At 45.1% G+C, this 18,907-nt stretch overlaps 1 protein-coding gene across 3 annotated transcripts in view; it reads right to left on the bottom strand.

Moving 5' to 3' along the window:
• Positions 1-18,907, bottom strand: part of LOC134347606 (5'-AMP-activated protein kinase subunit gamma-1-like) — a 63,594-nt gene that overhangs the window by 5,033 nt on the left and 39,654 nt on the right. For 2 of the 3 annotated variants that reach the window (XM_063049962.1, XM_063049964.1), the window contains 5 exons: positions 18,190-18,316; positions 15,200-15,365; positions 13,297-13,334; positions 6,149-6,295; positions 3,345-3,438 (listed from right to left, as the gene is read on the bottom strand). In XM_063049962.1, coding sequence (XP_062906032.1) covers positions 3,345-3,438; positions 6,149-6,295; positions 13,297-13,334; positions 15,200-15,365; positions 18,190-18,316 — 572 coding nt within the window. The remainder of the gene's footprint in view (positions 1-3,344; positions 3,439-6,148; positions 6,296-13,296; positions 13,335-15,199; positions 15,366-18,189; positions 18,317-18,907) is intronic. The other variant, XR_010018208.1, reaches the window with a different exon arrangement.

The following is an 18,907-nucleotide window of genomic DNA, read 5'->3' as shown; positions in this document are numbered from 1 at the left end:
AGACCACTAGAGTCAAGAACAGTGACTTCCGCCAAGTCCTCCACCCACGAACCCACTACACCACCCCTACCACCGTTATATCATCATGCAATGTTACTTCACATATATACAATCATTCCTTGTATATAGCAGTTACTTGTACATTCTGTTTTATAGGAATCTTTTTATATTTATTGTCCTTTTTTGTTTTTTTTAATTGCGTTCTTTATGTTTATAGTGTTTTTCTGCTGCGTCAGATCTGGAGTAACAACCATTTCCTTCTCCTTTACTCTTGCAGATTGAAGAACGACAACAAACAGTCTTGAATCTTGAAAATTAGTGCAAATGCCTACTCAATGGCTATCACAGACCGAAAGGGCAGAAAGGCCTGTTTCTGAGCTGTGTGACTCTAACTATGATGATGATATCTATGATCAGCCTCTACTTCATGAAGAATTATCCATGAGACATTCAGTGCAGAGCCAATCTCCCTGCTCCTTCAGTTTCTGTTACACTATACCCAAGTACATTAGTTTGACAATTTGCATGCCCTAGTAAGTTCGTCCAATTCATGCCAACTCATTAAGTAGATGGTTTATGCCTTTACAACAGTTCGGATCATGCGCTGACATAAATAAAATGCTGGGAGCATGCTTACAGTAAGGGGCTACCAATCAAGTCAGCTGCCATGCATGGAAATTACAATGAAGACAAGAAGAAGCCAACATCTATGGCTTGATGTTACTCCATTGTTAGAGCCCAGGTCTAATTACCACTATGCACTAGTTGCAATGTAGTGAATGCAATCAACTGGTCTCCTCTCCACAGACTCTGTCTACAGTTGTGTAGGGAAATGGAGAGCTACATGGGCAAAATGGAGGGTTAGATTAACCTTAGAGTAGGTTAAAAGCTCAGCACAACATCATGGGCCTGTACTGTGCCGTACTATTTTATGTTTGAAGTGCACTTCGTGCTGACTTGGTAAGACAGCCGACATAATCAAAGTCACAACCCACCCAGAACATTCTCTCTTCTCCCCTCTCCCAATGGGCAGAAGGTACAAAAGCCTGGAAAGCAGGCTCAAGGACAGCTTGCTACATCCATCAAAGTTGCTGGTGAATGCAGCAGTCCAGGCAGCATCTCTAGGAAGAGGTACAGTCGACTAGTAAGACCTCTTACTAGCTCTTCCTTCAGTTAGTCCTGACGAAGGGTCTCGGCCTGAAACATCGACTGTACCTCTTCCTAGAGATGCTCTCTGGCCTGCTGCATTCACCAGCAACTTTGATGTGTGTAGCTTGAATTTCCAGCACCTGCAGAATCCCTTTTGTTTGCGTCAATAACAGCTTTACTCCATTGCTGTCAGACCATTGAATGGCCCCCCAGTGTGAAAAGATGGTTTGCACCTCATTGCCTGCCTATACTGTACTTTTTCTGTAGCTGTGATACTATTCCACATTCCATTATAATTTTGTCTTGTTCTACCTCAATGCACTTTATCTGTATGAATAGTATGCAAGTCAAGCTTAGTACATGTGACAATAATAAATCAATTTATTGTCATTGCAGTTCCAATTCCAGTTATCTTGCCATTTTAGCACCTTGATCCCTAAATGTGGATGAACAACATATTGAAACAAAAGTCGGCATAAATAGGATGTTGGAGCATATCAGGTCAAGCATGGAATTTAAACACAAGAGATTCTGGAGATGCTGGAAATCCAGAGTAACATTCAGAAATGCTGGAGGAACTCAGCAGGTCAGGCAGCATCCATGGAGAGGAATAAACAGTCGTTATGAGGAGCCTCAGCCCTGTTTATTCCTCTTGATGAATGCTGCCTGACCTGCTGAGTTCCTCCAGCATTGTGTGTTTGTTACTAAGCATGAAATTTACAAAGGTCATGTCATCTGCAGAAATTCTCTGATGACTCAGCAATAGTTGCATGTATAAAGGGAGGATGTATATAGGGCCCTGGTAGAGGACTTTGTCAAATGGAGCAAGTTAAATCATCTGCAGCTCAACATAAATAAGACAAAGGAGATGGTGATGGACTTTAGGAAGACTAAGCTTGCATTGCTACCTGTTACTATTGATGGTGAGGATGTGGATGTGGTGAGGACCTACAAGTACCTGGAGATGCGGGATGACAGACTTGAGTAGAGCACCAACACAGAGGCTGGTACAAGAAGGGCCGGAGTCGCCTCTACTTCCTGGTTAGACTGAGGTCCTTTGGAGTATGCAGGCCTCTCCTTCACATGTTCTACCAGTCTATTGTCACCAGTACAATCTTCTATGCGGTGGTGTGCTGGGGCAATGGCATCAACATGGGTGATGCCAACAGGCTCAATAAACTGATTAGAAATGTTGGCTCTCTTACAGGAGTGAAACTAGACACACTGGAGGCTGTGGTAGAACAAAGGACCCTATGCAAAATCTTGCGATTCTGGACAATGTGTCTCACCCTCCACATGCCACCTTGGCTGAACAGAGGAGCACTTTTGGTAATAGACAAAGACAACTGCGCTGCTCCAAAGAACGCCATATGAGGTAATTCTTACCCTCAGCCTAGGCTCTATAATGAGTCAACCTATCGCTGGGGAAGTGATGAACCCCTTCTGTTAGACTGGTTGAGGTAACTTATTTTTTATTCTTTCTACTTCTCTTGTAATATTTGTATATCTGTGCACTTCTAATGCTACTGTGACACTGTAATTTCCTTTGGGATCAATTAGGTATCTATCTATCTATCTGCAGGTTTCTGCCCACAACCGAAAGGTGGAAGGTTTATTGGCGACTGGAAATTGTCCCCAGTTTGTAGATGAGCAGCAGAATCTGGGATCGGGAGTTAGTGGGTATGTGAGGAGAATGAAATGGGATTAGTGTAAGATTAGTGTAAATGGGTAGTTGGTGGTCAGCACAGACTCGATAGACTGAAGGCCCTGCCTCCAAGCTTTTCAACCCTGCAGTCTCTAGGAGCACCTTCCAATCAAACACCACCCCTCACTCCACCACCACCAGCTAACAAGGCTTCAAGCCAAGATGTGTAGATCTATCCACAAGCAACGTGCACAAAGGACAAATGAAAACAACCTCATAATCTATGCAATAGGCCATCAGGTCAAAATAAAATGTAGTGCGAATCCTTACATTTTACAAGCCTGTGCATCCTGTAGTCAGGCGGGTGGGTATGGATACGGACTACATTGTATGTTGGGCCTGCCGAATATCAGAGCTGAGTTCTTCCTTTCACTCTAGTGCAGTCTAGATCAAGCCTGCCTGACAGGCAGCTCACAACCTACCTGATCACTTTAGAATGATATGGAAGAGAGGAGACTCCTGAGTGTTCAGGAGGAAAGAGCGTTTATACCTGCTGGAGAGAGGACCAATGCTTGGAGCATGTCGGACAGAGAGACAATCCCGTGCACCATATCCTCCTCATCCACTAATACCAACCGATGGACCTGAGGAAGAGACATGAGCAGGTAAGGTGGGAAGACCAAGAAAAGGTTCAAAGAATCTGTACAAAGCCACTGAGACCATTTAAAAACTGGTTGTGACCCTGACTCCAATTTCTCAGCCAGTGACAGAGGCACACTACAGAGGCAACAGAAATGACTCGCTGGAATGGTTCCAAGGATGAGGAACCTCTATTACAAGGAGAAATAGGAAAAGTTAAGATTAGGAAGGATGAGGAAGCTATAGGGAGGGTGTAGAGAAGATTTTCCAGGATGCTGTCTGGATTGGAGAGCATGTTTTATGAGCTTAGGCTGAGTGAGCTCGGGCCTTTCTCTTTGCAGCGAAGGAAGAGGAGGGATGATTTGATGTGTATAAGATGATAAGAGGCATAGATCAAATGGACAGCCAGAGACCCAGGGTGGAAATGGCTAATACGAAGGGGCATAATTTTAAGGTGACTGGAGGAAAGTGTAGGGGATATGTCCGAGGTAAGTTTTTTTTACAGTTTTTCCCCACATCCACCCACTTTCCCCCATCACCTGTCAGCTTGTACTCCTTCACCTCCATCTCCTTATGTTGGCATCTTCCCCCTTCCTTTCCAGTCCTAATCAAGGGTCTCAGCTCAAAATGTCGACTGTCCCCTTCCATATTCCCTTCCAGCACAAATGCTGAGTTCCTCCCGCATTTTGTGTGGGTTGCTCTGGATTTCCAGTATCTGCAGAATCTCTTGTTAATTTTTTTACAAGAGTGGTAGATAACGAATGGGATAGAGATTGTAAACCACAAATACATGACAAAAATGCCAAGGGAGAAAAGAGAAAACACACAATGTGCTGGAGGAACTCAATAGGTCAGGCAGCATCTATACTTACTGCCCATTATGCATTTATGGCACAATGAAGGTCCTCCATCTCCATCTCTACAGAAGGATTCTTCGTTGTTGTTCCCATAACAATTGTTTGTTGACTAGTCAGGGTGTTAGTCCTGAGCTGAACCCCTGAACCTGGAGGACTTGTGGACCACTCAGTCTGGCCTCTACCCTTTGTCATGGGTGACCCCACCAAGAGTCAAGGCACAAGACCCTGACTCCAGCCTTCCGGGTCAATGAGGTACACAACACTCCAAGCCCTATGACAAGATTGTGCTCCTCTAAGAGGAGGCAGCATCTATGGAGGGAAATAAATGGTCAAAGTTTCAGGCTAAGACCTTTAATCGGGACTGGAAAGGAAGGCAAGGGGACCAGTGGGAGGGAAAAGAACGATAGTGATGTGGGCCAGTGCATAAGCAAGAGCGAGGAAATGGAGAAAGAAAAAGAGATGGAGGGGAAGTGGTTAGCGGAAGTTTGAAAATTCAATATTCATTTCACCAGGTTGGAGATGGCACAGGTGGAATATGAAATGTTCCTGTAGTTAACTTCGAAGTGGAGGAGGATGTGAGGGAGGAAATGGGAAGTGGAATTAAATTGCCACTGGGAGATCCAGGCTGGATCGGTGTGGAAGATCAAAGGAAGCAAAAGCAGCAAGAATTTTCAAAAGGTAAGTCTATATCAATGTGAAATGTTCATTTCAGGTTATATTGTCCTTGAGCGTGCACTTCTCCCTCAAACAACGTTGCTGGGAAAAAGAGGCTACCTCGCCATTAACTCATTATCTATAGGGTGTGGTAATGTGTGGTAATTGGCTGCCGTACCATGAGATCAAAATTAAAGGAAGGATTCTAAACTGGATTAGGGGTCATTATAGGAAGAATGTGGAAGCTTTAGAGCAGGTGCAGAGGAGGTTGACCAGGATGCTCTCTGGGTAGGAGAGCATGTCTTTTCAGGACAGGTTGACTGCACTAAGGTTTTCCTCTTTGGAGCGAAGGAGGATGAGAGATGACTTGATAGAGGCATACAAGATGACAAGAGGTACTGACTGAGTGGATAGACAGAGATTTTATTCCCAGGACAGAAATGCCGAAATCAAGGGGACACCACTTCAAGGAGGAAAGCACAGAGGGAGTGTCAGGGGCACAATTTTTACAAAGAGAGTGGTGACTGCATGGAACGCATTTACACGTCAAATATTCATTTCACAGGGTTGGAGATGGCCCAGGTAGAATATGGGATGTTATTCCTCTAGTTAACTTCAAAGTGGAGAAGGAGGAGGAGGTGAACAGAAACGTTGTTGAGGGAAGAGGGGGTGAACAGGCATTTTATCGAGGGAGGAGGAGGTGAACAGACACGTTATTGAGGAAGGAGCACATGAATAGACATGTTCTTGAGGGAGGAGCACGTGAATAGAAAGGGAATGGGAAGTGGATGGTAGAGGCAGATACATTAAAGGCATTTAAGAAATTCTTGGTTAGGCACATGGGCTATATAGGGGGGAAGGGTTAGACTGATGATAGAGTAGGTTTAAAGGTCAACAAAAGGTTGTGGGTAAAAGGGCCTGTACTGTGCTGTAGTGTTCTATGTTCTAAAAGCTCAGTGTTCCGGGTAGAGAGCCAAGGAGCAGATCTAATCAGTGGTTCTTTCAACAAACTGATCTCACAGGGCCAAAGGCCACCATCTCAGCTGTTTTTAGCTCAACCATTATCCTAAAAATAAATGCCCTGAGCTCCTAGGAAAGATTCCACTCTGCTGTGTTTCCCCTGTATCCGGTAGCAGCTGAGATGTCTGCGGTGCAACTGGATGCAGAGGGAGGGCATCGGTCACTGAGTTTGATTACTCCATACCTCATGTTTGACCAGGCGTTCAATGATGACTTCCAGGGTCTCGTGAGCATAGCACTTGAGAACGTTCTCGAAGCAGTGCCACCTCTGCTCCTGAACCTCCTTCACACTGACATCCAGGTTGTTGTAAGCTTTCTGGGCAGCCAGATTCTGCAGAAGGAGAAAGAGTGATTTCTTACATTTGGGAAGCACTTGCTAATTGCCACAATCTAGCCTGTCTGCCTCTGACGACAAGTCATTAGATATATTTAAAGCAGAGGTTGATAGAAACATAGAAAACCTAAAGCACAATATAGACCCTTCAGCCCACAAAGCTCTGCTGAATGTGTCCTTACCTTAGAAATTAGCTAGGGTTACCCATAGCCCTCTATTTTTCTAAACTCCATGCACCTATCCAGGAGCCTCTTAAAAGACGCTATGGTATCAGTCTCCACCACCGTCGCCGGCAGCCCATTTCACACACTCACCACTCTCTGGGTAAAAAAAACTTACCCCTGACACCTCCTCTGTACCTACTTCTAGGAATCTTAAAACTGTTTCCTCTCATGTTAGCCATTTCAGCCTTGGGAAAAAGCCTCTGACTATCCACACGATCAATGCCTTTCATCATCTTGTACACGTCTATCAGGTCACCTCTCATCCTCCGTCGCTCCAAGGAGAAACGGCCGAATTCACTCAAACTATTCTCATAAGGCATGCTCCCCAATCTAGGCAACATCCTTGTAAATATCCTCTGCACCCTTTCTATGGTTTCCACATCCTTCCTGTAGTGAGGTGACCAGAACTGAGCACAGTACTCCAAGTGCGGACTGACCAGGGTCCTATATAGCTACAACATTACCCCTCAGCTCCTAAACTCAATCCCATGATTGATGAAGGCCAATAAACCATATGCTTTCTTAACCACAGACTCAACCTGAGTAGCAGCTTTGAGTGTCCTATGGACTCAGACTCCAAGATCCCGCTGATCTTCCACACTGCCAAGAGTCTTATCAATGTCCCGCTGTAACCTCTGACAACCCTCCACACTATCCACAACACCCCCAACCTTTGTGTCATCAGCAAATTTACTGACAACATCCCTCCACTTCCTCATCTTGGTCATTTATAAAAATCACGAAGAGTAGGGGTCCCAGAACAGATCCCTGAGGCACACCATTGGTCATCAACATCCATGCAGAATATGACGCATCTACAACCACTCTTTGGCTGTGGGCAAGCCAGTTCTGGATCCACAAAGCAATGTCCCCTTAGATCCCATGCCTCCTTACTTTATCAATAAGCCTTGCATGGTGTACCTTATCAAATGCCTTGCAGAAATCCATATACACTACATCTACTGCTCTACCTTCATCAATGTGTTTAGGCTCGTAAGGCACAACCTGCCTTTGACAAAGCCATGCTGACTATTCCTAATCATATTATGCCCCTCCAATTGTTCATAAATCCTGCCTTTCAGGATCTTCTTCACCAACTTACCAACCACTGAAGTAAAACTCACCGGTGTATAATTTCCTGGGCTATCTCTACTCCCTTTCTTGAATAAGGGAACAACATCTGCAACCCTTCAGTCCTCCGGAACCTCTCCCGTCCCCATTGATGACGCAAAGATCTTTTCCTGAGGCTCAGCAATCCCCTCCCTCACCTCCCACGGTAGCCAGTGGTACATCTCATCTGGTCCCAGTGACTTATCCAACTTGATGCTTTCCAAAAGCTCCAGCACATCCTCTTCCTTAACACCTACATGCTCAAGCTTTTCAGCCCTATAATCGCCAAGATCCTTTTCTGTAGCGAATACTGAAGCAAAGTATTCAAAGTACCTCTGTTATCTCCTCCGGTTCCATGCACACTTTTCCACTGTCACAGTTGATTGGTCCTATTCTCTCACGTCTTATCCTCTTGCTCTTCACATACTTGTAGAATGCCCTGGGGTTTTCCTTAATCCCGTCTGCCAGGGCCTTCTCATGGCCCCTTCTGGCTCTCCGTATTTCATCTTTAAACTCCTTCCTGCTAGCCTTATAATCTTCTAGATCTCTATCATTACCTAGTTTTTTGAACCTTTCATAAGCTCTTCTTTTCTTCTTGACTAGATTTACGACAGCCTTTGTACACCACTATTCCTGTACCCTACCATCCTTTCCCTGTCTCATTGGAACGTACCTATGCAGAACTCCATGCAAATATCCCCTGAACATTTGCCACATTTCTTCCGTACGTTTGCCTGAGAACATCTGTTTCCAACTTATGCTTCCATGTTCCTGCCTGATAGTCTCATAATTCCCCTTTGTCTAATTAAACGTTTCCCTAACTTGTCTGTTCCTATCCCTCTCCAATTCTATGGTAAAAGAGATAGAACTGTGATCACTATCTCCAAAATGCTCTCCCACTGAGAGATCTGACACCTGACCAGGTTCATTTCCCAATACCAGATCAAGTACAGCCTCTCCTCTTGTAGGCTTATCTATATATTGTGTCAAGAAATCTTCCTGAACACACCTAACGGTCATGGTCCTGACCGTTAATTCCCCTTTTCTCCTAATACCCTTTGATGGCGGTACACCTGGTTCTCATCAAGACCTGCAGCATAAAACCCCGGCTTTGCATCCACTCGTTGCCAGAACATTGTTTAGCCAGTGTGGTGATTAACGTTCCCGGCTGCTTAGGATTGTGTATTCTAAGGCTACGTCTACACTAGACCGGATAATTTTGAAAACGCCAGCTTCGTGTAAAAACGTTAGGCGTCCACACCAAGCTTTTTTGAAAATATCTCTGTCTACATTAAAACGGGTATTTGGCGAATCTCCTCCTACTGGGATGTGCAGGACACATCTACAGAAAACAAGTGACATGTTTGGTGTCGAATCTCGCTGTGAAAGTGCGCGTTTGTGCAGTTACAGACTAGAAAAACTTAAAAGGAAATTGCCAAAAGACGGAAAGCTGTTGGCTCTCATGCAAGAGGACTTAAAACTAAAAAAAAACAAATACTGGAGTGTATGGAGGCAACCGACAGGGAGTTCACAGACAGTATGACCCGGCTGATGACGAACATTGAAAAACTGACTAACTCTGTTGCATTAATAAAGCACCTTGTTAAATGTATAAAATGTCTGCATCAGTGTTATCTTGTATTTCCATACAATGTTACAGTAGGCTGTTACACATCTATTGTCAGAGAAGTACTTGCATATATAGGTAAACCACCTTCATACAAGCAAGGACAGAAAACAGGGCAAAGTGAGTATATTTATTTATTCAGTAAGTTATGGGTCAAAGTACTTGGTGAGTACATTTCTAACTCTTCTGGCTTCAGTCTCGTTGCCGTCTGTTCTGAAATTGTTTGGTTGTGCAGGAGGTGTTGCTTTCAAAAAAACAATGAAATGCCATCTGTTCCGGCATGTCATGACAGCGTTTTTAAAAATAGCCGTTTACCCCGTACACACTACAACGCCCAACCGGCGTTTTCAGATTTAAACATTCTGGAGAGTGTTTTAGAAAAGCTCCGTTTTCAGGGGAGGAAAGTGCTGTTTCAGTGTGGACGGAGGGTCAAAACGAAGAGAAAAAGCTTCAGTTACAGATTCATCCAGTCTAGTGTGGACGTAGCCTCAGCTTTACTTTAGTATCAAGGTTTACCTGTGTAACTCCGTCTCCCCGCTTGCCTTTCTACACTCCGTGTCAAGATAAGGGTTGCCTGCCGCCTGCCTTTCAGTTTGCCGTTCAACTCCAGCAATGCTTTGTGTCAGGTTCGAGATACGCTCATGCCCGTGTCTGCATCCTAACCCTATCTCCGTGTCAGTGTCCTGCATTTGGGTTCACCCGTTCGACACGACAGAACGATCTGGCCAACATGGGCCCAGCAGACACCAACACCTTCGCCAGCCAGGGTTCTGTACTGGGACAGCATGTCCAACTCCTCCAGGAGGTCAGGGAGAACCTCTGTTCCCTGTCTGCTCACGTCACGCAGATCAGTAACCAGATGGACAATGTCTCCACTCATTTCACTCAACCCACTCTTGGAACCCAGCCTAGCCGGCCCAGACAGCCTGTAGCAGCAACCCCCCACGTGTCACCAACACCCCCACCCAGAGGGCCTCACGTCCCTGAGCCAGAGCACTATGCTGGAGATTTGGGGAAGTGCCTCCTTCAGTGCTCCCCGGTGTTTGAACAGCAGTTGTCAACTTACTCCACAGATAAGCCAACGATTGCTTATCTCGTGGGGTTACTGTGGGGAAGTGCATTAGCGTGGGCCACAGCAGTTTAGGATAACCAACCGGATATCTGCTCTTTTTTCGCCACCTTTATTGCGGAAATGAGAAAGAACTTTGACCTCCCCGTCCGTGGGAAAGAAGCCGCCAAGTGTCTACGCATTCTCCGCCAGGGCTCCCGCAGTGTTGCTGAATATTCCATGGTGTTCTGGACGTTAGCGATCGACTCGGGGTGGAAAGATGAGTCACTCCAGGGGGTGTTTTGGAATGGACTCAGCGTCCTGCTGAAAGACGAGTTGGCGGCAAGAGACGGCACCGACAGCCTGGATTCCCTGATCTCCCTAGCCACCAGGTTGGACAACCGTCTCCGGGAGCGCCGTAGAGAAAGAACTGGTCATCCACCACCTTTGGCCACTTCTCGGCACTCATTACCAAATCCCACCAGAACAAGCCTCTCTCCTCCTCCTGCACCCCGAGTAGCTCCCAGCCGGCCGTTTCCACCGCCCCGGGAGAGGAACCCATGCAGCTGGGACAGAACCGCCTTTCTCCCGCTGAACGACACCGGAGAATGAGGGTGTCTATATTGCGGCCAGTCCGGTCACTTCCTTGCCACGTGCCCCCTTCGGCCAAAAGGGGGTGGTGGGGCTCACCAGTAGCAGGGAGGACCGTGGTGAGCCAGACAACATTCCCTTCCATCCTCCGACCCCAGATGCAGCTTCAAGTCACTTTGTGTTACAACCAACAGTCCTTGCCTCTGTTAGCACTAGTGGACATCTCAAACCATCGGTCTGAGTGCGTCCCTTCTCTGCCACCTGCCTATCCTCCCTCTTGCACTATTTCCAAGCTTTCTCTATTTGTGAGCCAACTGCCTCTTCCTCCGTCACTTCAGTTCGGTTCCCACCCCACCCCCGCCAGCAATTCTAGTTTAAACTCTTTCCAATTGTCTTTGCAAACCTCCCCGTCAGAATATTGGTCCCCCTGGGATTCAAGTGCAACCCGTCCTTTTTGTACAGGTCACACCTGCCACAAAAGAGGTCCCAATGATCCAGAAATCTGAATCCCTGCCCCCCCCCCCTCCAATCCCTCAGCCAATCCTCCACCTCATTCTATTCATAATCTCACTGTCCCATGACACAGACAGTAATCCCGAGACTACCACCTTTGAGGTCCTGCTTCTCAACTTCCTTCCAAACACCCTGTAGTCTGTTTTCAGGACCTCCTCCCTCTTCCCACCTATGCCATTGGTACCAATATGTACCACGACCTCTGGCTGTTCTCCTTTCCACTTCAGGATATCATGGACACGATCAGAAATATCCCAGACACTAGCACCTGGGAGACAAACTACCATCCGCATTTCTTTCCTGCATCTACAGAATCGCCTGTCTGACCCCCTAACTATAAAGTCCCCTATCACTGCTGCCATCTTCTTCCTTTCCCTACCCTTCTGAGCCACAGGGCCAGACTCTGTGCCAGAGGTGTGACCACGGTTGCTTCCCCCAGGTAGGCTGTCCCCCCTCAACAGTACTCAAACAGGAGTACTTATTGTTAAGGGGGACAGCCACTAGGGTACTCTTTAGTATCTGACTCCTGCCCTTCCTTCTCCTGACTATTACCTACTTATCTGTCTCACGAGGCCCCAGTATGACCACCTACCTATAGCTCCGCTATGCTGTCATAGTTCTCCTCAGTCTTCTACACTATAAGGAATATAGTCCTATCCTACTCAGGTCCTAAAGTCCCAGAAACATCCTGATAAACTTTCTCTGCACTCTTTCAATCTTAGTTACATCTTTCTCCAATTAGGTGACCAAAACTGGACACAATACTCCAAATTAGGCCTCACCAACATCTTATACAATTTTAACATAACTTCTCAACTCCTGTACTCAGTATATTGATTTATGAAGGCCTATGTGCCAAAAGCTTTCTGTGCAACTCTGCCTGTGATGCCACTTACAAGGAATTATGAATCCGTATTCCCAGAACCCTCTGTTCTACCACTCAAGATTGAGGGGAGATTTGATAGCAGTATACAAAATTATGAGGTGTATAGACAGGGTGATCCATGTAGGAGTTTTCCACTGAGGTTGGGTGAGACTAGAACTGTTTAAATTATGCTGTCCCTGTTTCAATTATCCATTCTCTGTTTCAACCAGCTAGACTCTGTTTCAATCATCCTGTCCCAGTTTCAACTATTTCAATCATCCGATCCCTATTTCAATCATCCTGTCCCTGTTTCAACTGTCCTGTCGCTGTTTCAACTGTTTCAATCATCCTGTCCCTGTTTCAATTGTCTATTCCTTGTTTCAATCGTCCAGTCCCTGTTTCAATCATCCTGTCCCTGTTTCAATTGTCTATTCCTTGTTTCAATTGTCCAGACCCTGTTTCAATCGTCCTGTCCCTGTTTCAATTGTCCAGTCCCCGTTTCAATCGTCCTGTCCCTGTTTAAATTGTCCTGTCCCTGTTTCAATCGTCCAGTCCCTGTTTCAATCGTCTATTCCCTGTTTCAATCATCCAGTCCCTGTTTCAATCGTCCAGTCCCTGTTTCAATCGTCTATTCCCTGTTTCAATCGTCCAGTCCCTGTTTCAATCGTCTGTTCCCTGTTTCAATCATCCAGTCCCTGTTTCAATCACCCTGTCCCTGTTTCAATCATCCAGTTCCTGTTTCACCAGCAACTTTGATGTGTGTTGCTTGAATTTCCAGCATCTGCAGAATTCCTGTTGTTTCCTGTTTCAATCTTCCATTCATTGTTTAAATTGTCCAGTACCTGTTTCTGTGGTACTACCACAGTGCACTGATGTAAATAAACGATCTGTATGGATAGCATGCAAAACCTTGCCATTCAGTACACTGAAACAGTGCCAGCCAAATACACTGAACCTTTCCATAAACTCTTCACACGGAGTGTTAGCTCTGCTGGTTTAGCTGCAAAATACTGTACTTACTATGGCATCGAACCTTGAGTACAGATTCACCACTTTACCTGTATTGAAACAAAAAGTAAATACAAAGTAAACAGGTGTTCACTCTTCCTGAAAAACAGATATGTCAGAGTGCTACAGCCAGACAGTACAGGAACAGGCCCTTCATCCCTCCATATCCATGCTACCTCATCAGGTACACATCTATATTATAAACGCAAGAGATTCTGCAGACACTGGAAATCCAGAATAAGCCACTCAAAATGCTGGAGAAACTCAGCAGGTCAGGCAGCATCTACAGATGGAAATAAAGAGATGACACTTCTGTTTGAGTCCAGATGAAGGGTCTTGGCCCAAAATGTCGACTCTTTATTCCAAATTGGATGGAACAAGATCACAGACGTTGAGACAACAACACCACTAGGAGGACTTTGCCCTGAAACAGCATTTGCACCTCACAGGATGTCCCTAAAGTATAACAAGTTCAAAAGTTCAAAATAAATTTATTATCAAAGTACATGTATGTCACCAGATACAAACCCTGGGATTTGTTTTCTTGCAGGTATTCATGGTAGGACAAAGAAATACAATATAATCAATGAAAACCTATAGAAAAACAAAGACTGTCAAACATTCAACGTGTAAAGGAAGGCAAATTATGTATAAATAAATAAATAAATAAACAAATAGGTACTGAGAACATGAGTTGTTGAGTCCTTACGAGTGAGTCTATAGGTTGTGGAATCAGTTCAGAGTCAAGATAAGTGAAGTTATCCATGCTAGTTCAGGATTATGGATTGGCAACGTCTTCTCCACAATCTCCATCAGCGCAGATACACTGAGGCTGTGTGCTTACCCCCTGCTCTATTCACATTATACTTATGATTGTATGGCTAACTACAACTCCAATGCTGTATTCATGTTTGCTGGCAACACCACGGTTGACCAGATCAAAGCTGGTGATGAATTAGCATATAGGAGAGAAATTAAAAATGTGGTTCAGTGGTGCCACAACAACCTTTCACCCAATGTCAGCAAAACCAGCTGCCTATCAACTACAGGAAGAAGAAACTGGGTTGTCCATCATTATGCGATCAGAGTTGGAGAGGGTCAGTAACTTTAAATTCCTTGGCGCTATCACATCAGAGGAGCTGTGCTGTGACCAGCAGTTAAGTGCCATCACAAAAAAGGCACAACAATGTCTTTACTTTCTTAGAGTTTTATGTAGATTTGGAATGACAACAAAAACTTTGATAAACTTCAAGATGGACAGTGGCGAGTATCCTGACTGGTTGCACTGGAGCCTGGTATGGAAAGAATAATGCCCAGCAACAGAAAAGAATGCAGAAGGTGGTTGATACAGCCTTGTTCATCAAAGCCCTACCCACCATTGAGCACATTTATATTTACAACGTTGCAGCATCCATCATCAAGGATCCCCACCATCAGGGCCATGCTGCTACCATCAGGAAAGAGGTACAGGAGCCTTAGATCCCACACCACCAGGTTCAGGAACAGCTATTACCTCTCAACCATTAGCCTCCTGAACCGGTGTGGATAACTTCACTCACCACAACTGTGAACTTATTCCACAACCTACAGGCTCACTTTCAAGGGCTCTACAACTCATGTTCTTTATTTATTTGCACATTGGTTGGTTGTCAGTCTCTGTTTATGTATAGCTGCTCTCAAATTCTATTGTATTTATTTATTTTCCTGTAAATGCCTGCAAGAAAATGAATCTCAAGGTCGTATACAGTGAAGTAAGCTGTACATACTTTGATACTATGTTTTACTTTGAACTTTAATTCTACCTTGAGGTATCGCAGTCCGCAGTGCTCTCCACCTTTTGCTAACTGCCAACTGCCAGCTCGACTAACCATGAGTGCTCCGTATCCCACTGGCACGTTCCCATGGTCTCACTCACCCTGCTTATTGACAACAGGCAGAGCAGACACCCTCCTTGACACAAAGACGCCAAGAGCTTCATACACTGTTGACGTCTCTTCCACCAGGGCCACATTCTCATACGTCCCGATCCCAAGCTCTCTAAGAGTCTTCTTCATAAAACTCGGCTTGGGGAGTTTTGAGACCTGAGAGTAATTGCAGACATGGAAAGATCAAGGTCAAAGTCAAAGTGGAACTTATTTTCAAAGTACACATACACTCAGTGGCCACTTTATCAGCTACACCTGTACACCTGCTCATTAATGCAAATACTGTAATCTAATCAGCCAATCATGTGGCAGCAACTCAATGAATAAAAGCATGCAGACATGGTCAAGAGGTTCAATTGTTGCTCAGACCAAACATCAGAATGGCGAAGAAATGTGATTGTTGGGGTGGTTTGAGTACCTCAGAAACTGGTGATCTCCTGGGATTTTCACACACAAAGGTCTCTAGAGTTTATAGAGAATAGTGCAAAAACGAAAAAACATCGTGAGTGGTAGATCTGGAGGCAAAAATGCCTTGTTAATGAGGGAGGTAGAGGAGAGGGTCCAGACTGGCTCAAGCTGACAGGTAGGTGACCATGTGTTACAACAGTGGTGTGTAGACGAGCATATCTGAATGCACAACATGTTGAACCTTGAAGTGGATAGACTACAGCAGCAGATCAGAAACTCAGTGGCCTCTTTATAGGTACAGGAGAACATGTGCTGTAAAGAGTCCTTGAAAGCAATCTGTAGGTGTAGAATCAGTTCAGAGTAGTGGTGACTGAAGTTATCCACAGTGGTTCAGGGGCCTGATGGCTGTAATAACTATTTCGGAATCTGGTGGTGTGGGACTTCTAAACTTTCTGCCCAATGGTAGTGGTGAAAAAAGAGCTTGGGGTCCTTGATGATGGATGCTGCTTTCTTGTGTCAACGCTCCATGTAAATATGCTCAGTGGTGGGGAGGGCTTCGTCTGTGATGGACTGGGCTGTATCTACCACTATCATAACTTCTCTATTCCTGGACATTGGTGCTTCCATGCCAGGCTGTGATGCAACGATTTCGGATATTCTGCATCTATAGAAATTTGTTGAATGTTTTTGGTGACATGACGAATCAATGCAAACTTCTAAAAAAAGAAGAGGTGCTGTCATGCCTTCTTTATGATGACACTTCTGTGCACATCCCAGGACAGTTCCTCTGAAACGTTAACACCAAAGATCTTGGAGATATAGACACTCTCCACCTCCAATTCCCTAATGAGGACTGCCTCATGGACCTCCACCTTCTTCCTCCTGCAGTCAATAACCAAGTCTTTGGCTTTCTGATGTTGATTAAGAGGTTTCTGTTGTGGCACCTTTAAACCAACTAGGTCAGATCAGATAAATGGATCATTTATAGGGGCCAGTAATTCCTCATGATCTGTCCCCAGCCCTGGATTCATGAGTCCATTTCTACTGTACTACTTAGGAATCCTCAGTTGGTAGAACATGAACTAGTCAGCAATTGGCTGGTTGACCATCTATGACCAACAGATTCCATGGGCTTCAACCAACGGAATGCAGCCATAGCTTTACCAAGGTCACTGCTGGTCATGGTACTGATGATAACAGGTTGAACTAACCATGGTTACTAAAGTTATTAAAAGGGATGAGATCACTTTTGTGTTCTTAACATCTTTATTAATCTTGTGATTGTTCCTGAGAATGGAATTAGATTCTTTCTTGGAGATGCAAGAGATGGTAGATGTTGGAATCCAGAGCAACGAACAATCTGTTGCAGGAACTTAACAAGTGAGGCAGCATGCAAGATGGAAAAAGGAGTATCTTGATGTTTATCTAATGCAGAGTCATGACCGGAAATAGCAACCATCCCCATGCTTTCACAGATGCCTCCTCGCCTGCTGAGGTCCTTCAACAGATATCCTTTGGTTACCATTTTTCCTTGCCTTTTTGATATGATCCTGAACATCTCAACTTAACTTCATGCTTAATATTCTCTGCCATCTCTCAGAGGAAGCTATTCAGCACATCATGCCAACGCTAGCTCTCAGAGCAACCATGGCTGTCTACATTTCTTGCTACTTCAGTAAAGCAGCCAACATAATCTAAGACCCATCGCACTCCAGACATTCTCTCTTCTCCCCTCTCTCATCAGGCAAAAGATACAAACTCTTGAAAGCACGTATCATCAGGCTCAAGGACAGCTTCTACTCCACTGTTGACCCTTGAATGGTCCTCTTGTATAATAAGATGGACTCTTGACCTCACAATTTACCTCGTTATGATCTTGCAGTTTATTGTCTGCCTGCACTGCACTTTCTCTGTAGCTGTTACACTTTATTCTGCACTTGTTGTACCTCAATGCACTGTGTAATGACCTGACCTTGTATGAACAGTATACAAGGTAAGTTTTTCATTATATCTTGGTACATGTGACAATAATACACCAATACCAATATCATTCCCCCACCCATTCCCCCTGAAATCCAATCTCTCTCGCCGGCCCTTTATTCATAAGACAGTAAGGCATAGGTGCAGAATAGGAATTTCAACCCATTGACTCTGCTTTGCCACTCTATCATGGCTGGTTTTTCTATCCCTCTCAACCCCATTCTCCTGCTTCTCCCTATACAACGAATGCCTGGACTCCTCAGCCATCAGTGACAATGGATTCCACTGGTCCACCACTCTCTGGCTAAAGAAATTTCTCCTCATCTCTGTTCTAAGAGACGTCCTTGTATTCAGAGACTGTGTCCTCTGGTGCCAGACTCCCCCCACTTTAGGAAACATACTCCCTATGTCCACTCTTTCTAGGCTTTTCAACAACAACCTCCAGTTCTCCCACTGCCCACCTACACTGGAACAATTTAGCATAACCATATGACTTATCAAACATCTAAGAAGAGCAATCCTAGCTTCTCCAGGCAATGAACAGGCCGAGGCACACACATTTGTTTTTAAACATAGTGCAGGGGAGACTCACAAAAAGGTGGAAGTACTTCAGGATGCGTTTGTGCGTCAGGATATAAAGCACATTGCCAGATACAGGGTCGATCACCGGCAGTCGATGAATTTTATTCTTAATTAAGGAGTAAACGGCATCAAATAGGCTGTAGATAGGGAATAAAGACAAAGCGGAAAAAATCAGATCAGACAGCAGTAAACCACAGGCCTTTCAGAACGTCTTTGTTACTTTTATTTAGAAAACCAGCATGGTAACAGGCCCTTCTGGCCCAGCGAACCCACGCCACCCAATTACACCCACGTGACTAAATTACTGACTAACCCGTCGTCTTTGGAGTCTGGGAGGAAACAGGGGCACCCAGACAAGTGCATGCAGTCACAAGGAGGAAATCCAAGTTACCTCCAGACAGCAGTGGATTTGAACCTGTGTCGCTGGCGCTGTGTTAGAGTTACGCTAACCCCGTGCTGCTGCGCTGTCTGTACTGAGCTCAAGTTCAAGGTTAATTTATTATCAATGTACACATATGTTACCACCTACTACCGTGATGTGGGCACATGGCCAAGTGGTTAAGACATTCAACTAGCAACCTGAAGGTCATGAGTTCGAGCCCCAGCCAAGGCAGCGTGTTGTGTCCTTGAACAGGGCACTTAACCACACATTGCACTGCGACGACACTGGTGCCAAGCTGTATCGGCCCTTACCCTTCCCTTGGACAGCATCGGTGTAGTGGAGAGGG

This window comes from Mobula hypostoma, chromosome 6, assembly GCF_963921235.1.
Source record: "Mobula hypostoma chromosome 6, sMobHyp1.1, whole genome shotgun sequence".
Taxonomy (NCBI): Eukaryota; Metazoa; Chordata; class Chondrichthyes; order Myliobatiformes; family Myliobatidae; genus Mobula; species Mobula hypostoma.
The sequence above is the reverse complement of the archived record's forward strand: the minus strand, read 5'-3'. Positions and strand labels throughout refer to the sequence as shown.